This window comes from Petromyzon marinus, chromosome 29 (genome assembly GCF_048934315.1).
Source record: "Petromyzon marinus isolate PM22_M1 ecotype Great Lakes invasive population chromosome 29, UKy_Petmar_22M1.pri1.0, whole genome shotgun sequence".
In the NCBI taxonomy this organism is placed as follows: domain Eukaryota; kingdom Metazoa; phylum Chordata; class Hyperoartia; order Petromyzontiformes; family Petromyzontidae; genus Petromyzon; species Petromyzon marinus.
The window spans coordinates 7,760,798-7,773,805 of NC_133695.1; the positions used below are offsets into that span (position 1 = coordinate 7,760,798).

Below are 13,008 nucleotides of genomic sequence, written 5' to 3' on the forward strand. Positions count from 1 at the left end.
GGACCTTCCCATTAGTAATCATGAGCAGGTGACGTCACCCCACATCGAACAGCCCTCTCAATAATCATACTGGTAGGAAACGTAGTGGACTGGAGGCCCAACCGGGATGAATTCACAGGAGGCAGGGGATTAATTGTGTATGTCTGTGGATGTCTGTCCACGTGTATCCGGACACCCGGTTATATAACAATTGCGCTCCTAGTGGGCATTACTGGTAGGAAACGTAGTGGACTGGAAGGCCAACCGGGATTAATTCACAGGAGGCAGCGGATTAATTGTGGATGTCTGTGGATGTCTGCCCACGTGTATCCGGACACCCGGATAAAATGGGAGGGGTGGGGCTGGGTGGAGAGGGGAGGGTGGGGAGGGGCTGGTTGGGAAGGGGAGGGTGGGGAGGGGCTGGGTGGGGAGGGTGGGGCTGGGTGGGGCAGGGTGGGGGGAGGGAGGGGTAGGGGGTTGAGAGGGGTGGGGGGTGGGAGGGGTGGGGCTGGGTGGGGAGCGGCTGGTCACCCCGTGGTGCCCTTATAAAACTAAACGTTTAACCTACTCACGCCGGCTTGTGCCCGCCCTCACAGTCGGGAATATTTGCGGAATACACCACGTGGTGCTGCAGTTGACCCTGGCCATTGACCGAGCAACCCAACGTTCCTTATCAGCTCCCTCCGCAGGAATGTGTTAAGGTGACGTCCTCCAAATGGACACCCCCCCCCCCATTCATAATAATAGCGGCTGACGTCACCCCACATGGGGGGCAGAGGCGCCTCCTCCCCCCTCCTCGCATACAAATGTAGTGTGTAACCTGAGGTACACACACTGTTGTAGGAGGCAACGCGTTTATTAAACAATTCATTGTACACCGAATTTCGTTAAGTGTGGTTAACTTGTTCTAGGCTGCTCATTATGTGTGTGTGTTAGCGAGCTTGATGCCCGAAACGAGCCCCGAATCCCCTCGGCCCTCCCCTTTTATCCCCTGGCCGCGCCCCTTGCTGCATCAAGGCATGGTTCCCCGCTTCTGGTCACGTGCCCTTTACTCCAACAATCGGAGCTCCTCGCTTCAGGTGAAGTGCCCTTAACTCCAACAATCGAGGCACCGGGCGCTCGGCGCCCCTCCAACACTGGAGCTGGCGCGACACCCAGAGACCTCTAGCTGTGTCTCTACACAAAGGCAGAACCCTCACGTCACACGATCTCCGTAACGCTATTGAGACATAGAAGTAAAAAGGACGTCAAGATGAACAAGGGATTATAACCTTTAAATGAAATAGGTCTGTTTCACCGCGCTCTTACAAATTGCACACGCATTCATGCAATGAATATATCACGTCGCGGTCTGCTTTTCGCTTGCAAGTTTCAGATTTACTGCAATACACCCGTCCTTGGATGGGCAAAAGGCGAGTGGATGATATTGGTCGCGAAAGCCAACGTTTAAAGAAATGACCGGAGTTTGTCACTGGTATTGGCTGCGACCAAGATTCAATCTTACCGATCCTAAGCCTACCTAGGTCTACTCGGCCTCTAATCAGTTCCGAGTACGGTGTGTAAACATTAGGGAGACAAAGGTGGTCAGGCATGGTGCTCGCGACCCAACCCCCTCGTGTACCGATCCGGCATTAAGTGCTACTCACTAATAACACATGGTCCTACAGTCTTTGTGCGCGTGTGTGGGGGGAGTGGTAGTGCAATGGTTAGCATGCTGTGCTACTCAACTGGCGACCAATGTTCAATTCCCGCTTACGATCAACACCAGTGACAATTAACTGAATGGGACCTGGGCCTCCCCTCGGTCGACTCATGAACAACAACATCATGCAATCAGTAACTCGGCAAGCCACAAGACAAAGGATGCAATACACATTATTAGAACTCCAAACTGCAATGCTGTGGACGTCAATTAGTGGATAATACCCTGAGTGAATAGTTTACCTGATTATATCCACCGTAAATAATGCGTGTTGTCTCCTTTTGATGAGATGTTATCCACAGAGGAAACAGCGCAAACCACATTCTTCCAATCACAAGAACACAACACTGCCAAGGTCAATGTGAAATAAAGACATTGACGTTTACGTTACCAGAGGGTGACCATTTCCTTACATTCCAAGACCCTTTCTCAGCTGGTTTCTGGACCAAATCTCAACACAGTACAGGTCCCTGCAGGGTGGGCTGGTAGGAACATTGGAATTTTGCGCAATTTTATGACATTGTTACGTAAAATTGTGCAAATTGAGAGCGTCTTCCCACCTTTTTGCCCTCAAAATCGTTGAGGGTTCTTCGGACAAATTAACCTCTGTAGAGGAATGGAATGGTGAAATCCTTATTGACTGCATCTGCTCATTTGGAGCAATGTATCATAAAATCGTTAAGGGCTGGGCCGAAAAATGACAACAATTGCATTTTAAAAAAAGAATGACAACAATTGCATTTTAAAATTAGGAATTGTTTCCCGATATACGGTAGTATGGGGCTTTTGAAAGGGGACGGACGGACGGACACATTAATCTATTGCAGGCTGGTACACTCAGTTTACAACTTCGTTCCTACCAGTAAAAGCACAATCCTCAATATGTGATCTGACAGTCGTCTAATCATGTTTAGAGCTCATCCAAAATTCCTGGACACCAATATAATTGTAATATGTGATCCCATCAAACCCCTGTAGAGGACCAACATCTATCTGGGATTCATGCGGAGGAGCTCGGATCATCCCTAGACCTTGGTCAGGTGCTTGGCAATATTCTCCCCCATCCCATGACCCCCCAGAAGGTCAACATCACAGTGGCGCAGCTTGCTCAGCATAACGCCAAGTACAGTGCAAAATCAAAACTCTAATGGTTGCTTCGCGTGTCACGTGAGACTTGTTTAACAATCATCGGGCGCATGCAGCATGGAACCAATTAATTTGTTTTCCAATGGGGAGTCAATTGGTAAAGGCGGAAATACATAGTGCAGCTGTTAAAGACTGTCCGGGATGAGAATGATGGCAAGCAACTGAGAGTGGGAATGATTGCTTTTGAAACATGGCACATGATCATGAAAGCCAAGTATCAATCTGCTCAAGGAAGACCGTGAAAACATTATCAGTACGCACAATACTGCCGACTTTTATACGTGGATACGATGGACAATTAAAAAATATATGAAAAGTGTGCAAAGACGAATGGAGAGATGAACGTTTGAAATTACGTTGAAAGACAGACGAGCACGTGAACAGACGCAGTTTAGTGACATCGTTGAAGCTGTTTATGAAAGTCGACCTGGGCAGGAGACGTCGCACCAATACGCAGGAGGCACAGACCCAGGCCACCCCTCAATCCCAGTCTCCTTGTTGGGATAAACCTCGCCGCTCCCTCTCGGCGCTCCTCTTGGACGATCCCAAAGCATATTGGAGGGGTAGTGGAGGTGGGGATGCTTGAAGGGGTGTATGAGATGGGGTGGGTGGGGGGCGTAGTGGAGGTGAGGATGTAGAGGTTGGGATTTGTGGGTAGTAGTGGAGGTTGGCATGGGTAAGGGGGTGGTGGAGATGGGAATGATGTTTTATCCATCAGCACTGCCGCGTGAATGAGCCCCGCCTGAGCACGTGCCTCCAGAGCCACTCATTGAGGGGCTCCATGGGGTCATTAAGCACCGTGGCACACGCACCGGGATGGGCCCCACTCACTCCTCGTGCTCATTGGCCGCGCGTTTATGGGGCACGTGGCCCCAATCATCCGACTCCCCCACACCCCGCACCTCGCTGGGTATAAAGCGGAGGTGTGGCGAGCAGGTGTGAGGGATATAGACTTGTTTTGTTCAAGCATCAGCGCTCGCAACATTACCAAAAGATGCAGTCATCGGCGAGTCTCATGCTGGTGGGCGCGGTGCTGATGGCGTTGGGAGGCTGTGAGTTCTCGCGCCACTGCCAGGCACCCAGGGATCGATTTGGGTCGATGTGGGCTCGAAGCTTTGATGGTGTTAGGGACCCATTTTGGTTATTTTACTTCGTCCCCTTTTGCTGTTAACCACCAACCGATGCCGACTCCATTACCATTGTTCTACAGTGGCTACTTGGGTTCATTTTGTGCCGTTGCGCCTACCAACAACGAATGCGGTCGTACTAGTTCGTGATTCCATAGGCTTCGATTTACCCCCACCCTCGCCCATTCCCACCCCGATCCCAGGGACCACGAGGGGCTGCGTGGACGCTGCGACGATTCGCGGCGACCCGGCAGCGTGGCGGCAGGCGGCCGAATCCGGGGAGATCTCGAAACTGAACCTTGCTGTGAGTAACGCATCGTGTGACAACCGGTTCGTAAACCTTGTGGTGTGGAACTGGTGCATCTGCCGGTCTCGTTGGTCTATTGAAAACGATAAATCTTGAGTGCAAGCGACGCTTTCTGCCACCACTGGCCTCAATGCGCATCTGACATGCCACGGGTGAGTGTTGTGGGAAGCTGCGTCTTGTCTGCTGATGGCCCGCGTCCTGTCACCTGACCCTATGCCAGGTCCGGCACCACTTTCACAACGCAGGTGCCGACTTTCTAACTGGAGACGAAACTGAGGAACCGGCCACGGTGGAGCCCAAGACGGTGGCGCCGGCCACGGAGGAGCCCAAGACGGTGGCGCCGGCCACGGAGGAGCCCAAGACGGTGGCGCCGGCCACGGAGGAGCCCAAGACGGTGGCGCCGGCCACGGAGGAGCCCAAGACGGTGGCGCCGGCCACGGAGGAGCCCAAGACGGTGGCGCCGGCCACGGAGGAGCCCAAGACGGTGGCGCCGGCCACGGAGGAGCCCAAGACGGTGGCGCCGGCCACGGAGGAGCCCAAGACGCTGGCGCCGGCCACGGAGGAGCCCAAGACGCTGGCGCCGGCCACGGAGGAGCCCAAGACGCTGGCGCCGGCCACGGAGGAGCCCAAGACGCTGGCGCCGGCCACGGAGGAGCCCAAGACGCTGGCGCCGGCCACGGAGGAGCCCAAGACGCTGGCGCCGGCCACGGAGGAGCCCAAGACGCTGGCGCCGGCCACGGAGGAGCCCAAGACGCTGGCGCCGGCCACGGAGGAGCCCAAGACGCTGGCGCCGGCCACGGAGGAGCCCAAGACGCTGGCGCCGGCCACGGAGGAGCCCAAGACGCTGGCGCCGGCCACGGAGGAGCCCAAGACGCTGGCGCCGGCCACGGAGGAGCCCAAGACGCTGGCGCCGGCCACGGAGGAGCCCAAGACGCTGGCGCCGGCCACGGAGGAGCCCAAGACGCTGGCGTCGGCCACGGAGGAGCCCAAGTAACGCCATTGCAGCTTTCCTGACGCTGACCGCTGTTGGAGGCTCCTGCTTCGGGTCGAACGTGGGGCTAAAGATCCCTTTTGGAGCCGCTTCAGCCGCTCGTTAATTCTGACGCTCTGGGCATCGCTCGTCCCGCTCCTTTGTACCAATTGCTCAATAAATATGATCTTGACTTGATGCTGTGTCCCGGTTCCTGGCTAAACTTGCGTGAGCGTGACACCACCCCCGCCCTCCAACGTGCAAGGTTGTATTGTGATCTGTGAAGCTGTTGCCAAGCCTTGAACTGTTCTATCCACTGAGGGATTGGAGGCTTTTCCAATGAGGTCCTTGGTTTCATGATGCCGCAATGTATCCTTGGGTGCGAGGAGCTTGGTAGCCGTCACACCATGGGGACATGGCCATGGCTCATGTGAGGGTAATGGTGGTCGATTGACACGTGCTCTAGGAGCCGAGGTGGAACGTCCCCGTTTGACCTGGGGCCAATTGGCGACACTCCTGGGGCCCTTCATCAGGCACTGCGTGTGTCACGGCCTGAGCGCGAGCACGGCTGGCTGCATCGGTCGGTGCAGAGCCTCGACGTGCGGGGGACGTTTCCATTGAGCAACGTGACCAACGAACCATAGCAAGAGCCGACTGATAGTCGTCGCAAACTTACCCCCTAGAGACACCTGGAGCTTTTCATGACTCCTCGGAATGTATAGAGCCCCCAATACAGGCGGTCCTCGACTTGCCAACCAGCTTTGAATGTAAAACTTGGTATTGGCTTAACGAGAACTCGCACTTGCAAACTGACCCAAAGAAGTATTTTGTTCGGAGGAGCGATCCTCTGCAACATGGAGTGAGTGCCCTCGTGCATGGGGAGCGGTCTGTAGAGCTTATCACACTGCGCTACGGAAGCGATGACCCAATCTATAATAAAGTTTTTTCGGTTGGATCTCGGAACTATATAAGTGTCGTTAAACCTGCCACCACCCGACAGCCATTGACCATCCCCCCTCATTAATATTCATGAGCAGGTTACATCCTCCAAATGGACAGCCCCCCCCCCCCCATTATTACCGACGATAATGAGCCGAGAATGTCTGTGTGCAACGCTCGTGAAGTCACTCCACGTCGACCAGCCCCCCTCATTAACAAACATGAACAGGTTGCATCCTAATCATGGACCTTCCCATTAGTAATCATGAGCAGGTGACGTCACCCCACATCGAACAGCCCCCTCAATAATCATACTGGTAGGAAACGTAGTGGACCGGAGGCCCAACCGGGATGAATTCACAGGAGGCAGGGGATTAATTGTGTATGTCTGTGGATGTCTGTCCACGTGTATCCGGACACCCGGTTATATATCAATTGCGCTCCTAGTGGGCATTACTGGTAGGAAACGTAGTGGATTGGAAGGCCAACCGGGATTAATTCACAGGAGGCAGGGGATTAATTGTGGATGTCTGTGGATGTCTGCCCACGTGTATCCGGACACCCGGATAAAATGGGAGGGGTGGGGCTGGGTGGAGAGGGGAGGGTGGGGAGTGGCTGGTTGGGAAGGGGAGGGTGGGGAGGGGCTGGGTGGGGAGGGTGGGGCTGGGTGGGGGGTGGGGGGAGGGAGGGGTAGGGGGTTGAGAGGGGTGGGGGGTGGGAGGGGTGGGGCTGGGTGGGGAGCGGCTGGTCACCCCGTGGTGCCCTTATAAAACTAAACGTTTAACCTACTCACGCCGGCTTGTGCCCGCCCTCACAGTCGGGAATATTTGCGGAATACACCACGTGGTGCCGCCGTTGACCCTGGCCATTGACCGAGCAACCCAACGTTCCTACCAGCTCCCTCCGCAGGAATCTGTTAAGGTGACGTCCTCCAAATGGACACCCCCCCCCCCCATTCATAATAATAGCGGCTGACGTCACCCCACATGGGGGGCAGAGGCGCCTCCTCCCCCCTCCTCGCATACAAATGTAGTGTGTAACCTGAGGTACACACACTGTTGTAGGAGGCAACGCGTTTATTAAACAATTCATTGTACACCGAATTTCGTTGTTAAGTGTGGTTAACTTGTTCTAGGCTGCTCATTATGTGCGTGTGTGTTAGCGAGCTTGATGCCCGAAACGAGCCCCGAATCCCCTCGGCCCTCCCCTTTTATCCCCTGGCCGCGCCCCTTGCTGCATCAAGGCATGGTTCCCCGCTTCTGGTCACGTGCCCTTTACTCCAACAATCGGAGCTCCTCGCTTCAGGTGAAGTGCCCTTAACTCCAACAATCGGAGCTCCTCGCTTCAGGTGAAGTGCCCTTAACTCCAACAATCGAGGCACCGGGCGCTCGGCGCCCCTCTAACACTGGAGCTGGCGCGACACCCAGAGACCTCTAGCTGTGTCTCTACACAAAGGCAGAACCCTCACGTCACACGATCTCCGTAACGCTATTGAGACATAGAAGTAAAAAGGACGTCAAGATGAACAAGGGATTATAACCTTTAAATGAAATAGGTCTGTTTCACCGCGCTCTTACAAATTGCACACGCATTCATGCAATGAATATATCACGTCGCGGTCTGCTTTTCGCTTGCAAGTTTCAGATTTACTGCAATACACCCGTCCTTGGATGGGCAAAAGGCGAGTGGATGATATTGGTCGCGAAAGCCAACGTTTAAAGAAATGACCGGAGTTTGTCACTGGTATTGGCTGCGACCAAGATTCAATCTTACCGATCCTAAGCCTACCTAGGTCTACTCGGCCTCTAATCAGTTCCGAGTACGGTGTGTAAACATTAGGGAGACAAAGGTGGTCAGGCATGGTGCTCGCGACCCAACCCCCTCGTGTACCGATCCGGCATTAAGTGCTACTCACTAATAACACATGGTCCTACAGTCTTTGTGCGCGTGTGTGGGGGGAGTGGTAGTGCAATGGTTAGCATGCTGTGCTACTCAACTGGCGACCAATGTTCAATTCCCGCTTACGATCAACACCAGTGACAATTAACTGAATGGGACCTGGGCCTCCCCTCGGTCGACTCATGAACAACAACATCATGCAATCAGTAACTCGGCAAGCCACAAGACAAAGGATGCAATAAACATTATTAGAACTCCAGAATGCAATGCTGTGGACGTCAATTAGTGGATAATACCCTGAGTGAATAGTTGACCTGATTATATCCACCGTAAATAATGCGTGTTGTCTCCTTTTGATGAGATGTTATCCACAGAGGAAACAGCGCAACCCACATTGTTCCAATCACAAGAACACAACACTGCCAAGGTCAATGTGAAATAAAGACATTGACGTTTACGTTACCAGAGGGTGACCATTTCCTTACATTCCAAGACCCTTTCTCAGCTGGTTTCTGGACCAAATCTCAACACAGTACAGGTCCCTGCAGGGTGGGCTGGTAGGAACATTGGAATTTTGCGCAATTTTATGACATTGTTACGTAAAATTGTGCAAATTGAGAGCGTCTTCCCACCTTTTTGCCCTCAAAATCGTTGAGGGTTCTTCGGACAAATTAACCTCTGTAGAGGAATGGAATGGTGAAATCCTTATTGACTGCATCTGCTCATTTGGAGCAATGTATCATAAAATCGTTAAGGGCTGGGCCGAAAAATGACAACAATTGCATTTTAAAAAAAGAATGACAACAATTGCATTTTAAAATTAGGAATTGTTTCCCGGTATACGGTAGTATGGGGCTTTTGAAAGGGGACGGACGGACGGACACATTAATCTATTGCAGGCTGGTACACTCAGTTTACAACTTCGTTCCTACCAGTAAAACCACAATCCTCAATATGTGATCTGACAGTCGGCTAATCATGTTTAGAGCTCATCCAAAATTCCTGGACACCAATATAATTGTAATATGTGATCCCATCAAACCCCTGTAGAGGACCAACATCTATCTGGGATTCATGCGGAGGAGCTCGGATCATCCCTAGACCTTGGTCAGGTGCTTGGCAATATTCTCCCCCATCCCATGACCCCCCAGAAGGTCAACATCACAGTGGCGCAGCTTGCTCAGCATAACGCCAAGTACAGTGCAAAATCAAAACTCTAATGGTTGCTTCGCGTGTCACGTGAGACTTGTTTAACAATCATCGGGCGCATGCAGCATGGAACCAATTAATTTGTTTTCCAATGGGGAGTCAATTGGTAAAGGCGGAAATACATAGTGCAGCTGTTAAAGACTGTCCGGGATGAGAATGATGGCAAGCAACTGAGAGTGGGAATGATTGCTTTTGAAACATGGCACATGATCATGAAAGCCAAGTATCAATCTGCTCAAGGAAGACCGTGAAAACATTATCAGTACGCACAATACTGCCGACTTTTATACGTGGATACGATGGACAATTAAAAAATATATGAAAAGTGTGCAAAGACGAATGGAGAGATGAACGTTTGAAATTACGTTGAAAGACAGACGAGCACGTGAACAGACGCAGTTTAGTGACATCGTTGAAGCTGTTTATGAAAGTCGACCTGGGCAGGAGACGTCGCACCAATACGCAGGAGGCACAGACCCAGGCCACCCCTCAATCCCAGTCTCCTTGTTGGGATAAACCTCGCCGCTCCCTCTCGGCGCTCCTCTTGGACGATCCCAAAGCATATTGGAGGGGTAGTGGAGGTGGGGATGCTTGAAGGGGTGTATGAGATGGGGTGGGTGGGGGGCGTAGTGGAGGTGAGGATGTAGAGGTTGGGATTTGTGGGTAGTAGTGGAGGTTGGCATGGGTAAGGGGGTGGTGGAGATGGGAATGATTTTTTATCCATCAGCACTGCCGCGTGAATGAGCCCCGCCTGAGCACGTGCCTCCAGAGCCACTCATTGAGGGGCTCCATGGGGTCATTAAGCACCGTGGCACACGCACCGGGATGGGCCCCACTCACTCCTCGTGCTCATTGGCCGCGCGTTTATGGGGCACGTGGCCCCAATCATCCGACTCCCCCACACCCCGCACCTCGCTGGGTATAAAGCGGAGGTGTGGCGAGCAGGTGTGAGGGATATAGACTTGTTTTGTTCAAGCATCAGCGCTCGCAACATTACCAAAAGATGCAGTCATCGGCGAGTCTCATGCTGGTGGGCGCGGTGCTGATGGCGTTGGGAGGCTGTGAGTTCTCGCGCCACTGCCAGGCACCCAGGGATCGATTTGGGTCGATGTGGGCTCGAAGCTTTGATGGTGTTAGGGACCCATTTTGGTTATTTTACTTCGTCCCCTTTTGCTGTTAACCACCAACCGATGCCGACTCCATTACCATTGTTCTACAGTGGCTACTTGGGTTCATTTTGTGCCGTTGCGCCTACCAACAACGAATGCGGTCGTACTAGTTCGTGATTCCATAGGCTTCGATTTACCCCCACCCTCGCCCATTCCCACCCCGATCCCAGGGACCACGAGGGGCTGCGTGGACGCTGCGACGATTCGCGGCGACCCGGCAGCGTGGCGGCAGGCGGCCGAGTCTGGGGAGATCTCGAAACTGAACCTTGCTGTGAGTAACGCATCGTGTGACAACCGGTTCGTAAACCTTGTGGTGTGGAACTGGTGCATCTGCCGGTCTCGTTGGTCTATTGAAAACGATCAATCTTGAGTGCAAGCGACGCTTTCTGCCACCACTGGCCTCAATGCGCATCTGACATGCCACGGGTGAGTGTTGTGGGAAGCTGCGTCTTGTCTGCTGATGGCCCGCGTCCTGTCACCTGACCCTATGCCAGGTCCGGCACCACTTTCACAACGCAGGTGCCGACTTTCTAACTGGAGACGAAACTGAGGAACCGGCCACGGTGGAGCCCAAGACTCTGGCGCCGGCCACGGAGGAGCCCAAGACGCTGGCGCCGGCCACGGAGGAGCCCAAGACGCTGGCGCCGGCCACGGAGGAGCCCAAGACGCTGGCGCCGGCCACGGAGGAGCCCAAGACGCTGGCGCCGGCCACGGAGGAGCCCAAGACGCTGGCGCCGGCCACGGAGGAGCCCAAGACGCTGGCGCCGGCCACGGAGGAGCCCAAGACGCTGGCGCCGGCCACGGAGGAGCCCAAGACGCTGGCGCCGGCCACGGAGGAGCCCAAGACGCTGGCGCCGGCCACGGAGGAGCCCAAGACGCTGGCGCCGGCCACGGAGGAGCCCAAGACGCTGGCGCCGGCCACGGAGGAGCCCAAGACGCTGGCGCCGGCCACGGAGGAGCCCAAGACGCTGGCGCCGGCCACGGAGGAGCCCAAGACGCTGGCGCCGGCCACGGAGGAGCCCAAGACGCTGGCGCCGGCCACGGAGGAGCCCAAGACGCTGGCGCCGGCCACGGAGGAGCCCAAGTAACGCCATTGCAGCTTTCCTGACGCTGGCTGCTGTTGGAGGCTCCTGCTTCGGGTCGAACGTGGGGCTAAAGATCCCTTTTGGAGCCGCTTCAGCCGCTCGTTAATTCTGACGCTCTGGGCATCGCTCGTCCCGCTCCTTTGTACCAATTGCTCAATAAATATGATCTTGACTTGATGCTGTGTCCCGGTTCCTGGCTAAACTTGCGTGAGCGTGACACCACCCCCGCCCTCCAACGTGCAAGGTTGTATTGTGATCTGTGAAGCTGTTGCCAAGCCTTGAGCTGTTCTATCCACTGAGGGATTGGAGGCTTTTCCAATGAGGTCCTTGGTTTCATGATGCCGCAATGTATCCTTGGGTGCGAGGAGCTTGGTAGCCGTCACACCATGGGGGACATGGCCATGGCTCATGTGAGGGTAATGGTGGTCGATTGACACGTGCTCTAGGAGCCGAGGTGGAACGTCCCCGTTTGACCTGGGGCCAATTGGCGACACTCCTGGGGCCCTTCATCAGGCACTGCGTGTGTCACGGCCTGAGCGCGAGCACGGCTGGCTGCATCGGTCGGTGCAGAGCCTCGACGTGCGGGGGACGTTTCCATTGAGCAACGTGACCAACGAACCATAGCAAGAGCCGACTGATAGTCGTCGCAAACTTACCCCCTAGAGACACCTGGAGCTTTTCATGACTCCTCGGAATGTATAGAGCCCCCAATACAGGCGGTCCTCGACTTGCCAACCAGCTTTGAATGTAAAACTTGGTATTGGCTTAACGAGAACTCGCACTTGCAAACTGACCCAAAGAAGTATTTTGTTCGGAGGAGCGATCCTCTGCAACATGGAGTGAGTGCCCTCGTGCATGGGGAGCGGTCTGTAGAGCTTATCACACTGCGCTACGGAAGCGATGACCCAATCTATAAAGTTTTTTCGGTTGGATCTCGGAACTATATAAGTGTCGTTAAACCTGCCACCACCCGACAGCCATTGACCAGCCCCCCTCATTAATATTAATGAGCAGGTTACATCCTCCAAATGGACAGCCCCCCCCCCCCCCATTATTACCGACGATAATGAGCCGAGAATGTCTGTGTGCAACGCTCGTGAAGTCACTCCACGTCGACCAGCCCCCCTCATTAACAAACATGAACAGGTTGCATCCTAATCATGGACCTTCCCATTAGTAATCATGAGCAGGTGACGTCACCCCACATCGAACAGCCCCCTCAATAATCATACTGGTAGGAAACGTAGTGGACCGGAGGCCCAACCGGGATGAATTCACAGGAGGCAGGGGATTAATTGTGTATGTCTGTGGATGTCTGTCCACGTGTATCCGGACACCCGGTTATATATCAATTGCGCTCCTAGTGGGCATTACTGGTAGGAAACGTAGTGGACTGGAAGGCCAACCGGGATTAATTCACAGGAGGCAGGGGATTAATTGTGGATGTCTGTGGATGTCTGCCCACGTGTATCCGGA

At 54.2% G+C, this 13,008-nt stretch overlaps 2 protein-coding genes across 2 annotated transcripts; both read left to right on the forward strand.

The window, feature by feature from the left end:
* The first annotated feature begins 3,736 nt into the window (after positions 1-3,736).
* Positions 3,737-5,875, forward strand: LOC142929319 (uncharacterized). The gene is made up of 4 exons (XM_076070429.1): positions 3,737-3,879; positions 4,158-4,258; positions 4,482-4,960; positions 5,698-5,875. Exons 1-4 carry the CDS (start codon positions 3,822-3,824, stop codon positions 5,873-5,875), a joined length of 816 nt encoding a protein of 271 aa, XP_075926544.1. The 5' UTR covers positions 3,737-3,821.
* A 4,326-nt stretch (positions 5,876-10,201) lies between these two features.
* Positions 10,202-12,156, forward strand: LOC142929320 (uncharacterized). The gene is made up of 4 exons (XM_076070430.1): positions 10,202-10,339; positions 10,618-10,718; positions 10,942-11,210; positions 11,979-12,156. Exons 1-4 carry the CDS (start codon positions 10,282-10,284, stop codon positions 12,154-12,156), a joined length of 606 nt encoding a protein of 201 aa, XP_075926545.1. The 5' UTR covers positions 10,202-10,281.
* The last annotated feature ends 852 nt before the right edge of the window (positions 12,157-13,008 follow it).

Coding starts and splice junctions, on each gene's coding strand:
- LOC142929319 (XM_076070429.1), top strand. CDS start 3,822: ATGCAGTCATCGGCGAGTCTCATGCTGGTGGGCGCGGTGCTGATGGCG. Junction 3,880..4,157: donor GCTGATGGCGTTGGGAGGCT/GTGAGTTCTCGC, acceptor CCCCGATCCCAG/GGACCACGAGGGGCTGCGTG. Junction 4,259..4,481: donor TCTCGAAACTGAACCTTGCT/GTGAGTAACGCA, acceptor ACCCTATGCCAG/GTCCGGCACCACTTTCACAA.
- LOC142929320 (XM_076070430.1), top strand. CDS start 10,282: ATGCAGTCATCGGCGAGTCTCATGCTGGTGGGCGCGGTGCTGATGGCG. Junction 10,340..10,617: donor GCTGATGGCGTTGGGAGGCT/GTGAGTTCTCGC, acceptor CCCCGATCCCAG/GGACCACGAGGGGCTGCGTG. Junction 10,719..10,941: donor TCTCGAAACTGAACCTTGCT/GTGAGTAACGCA, acceptor ACCCTATGCCAG/GTCCGGCACCACTTTCACAA.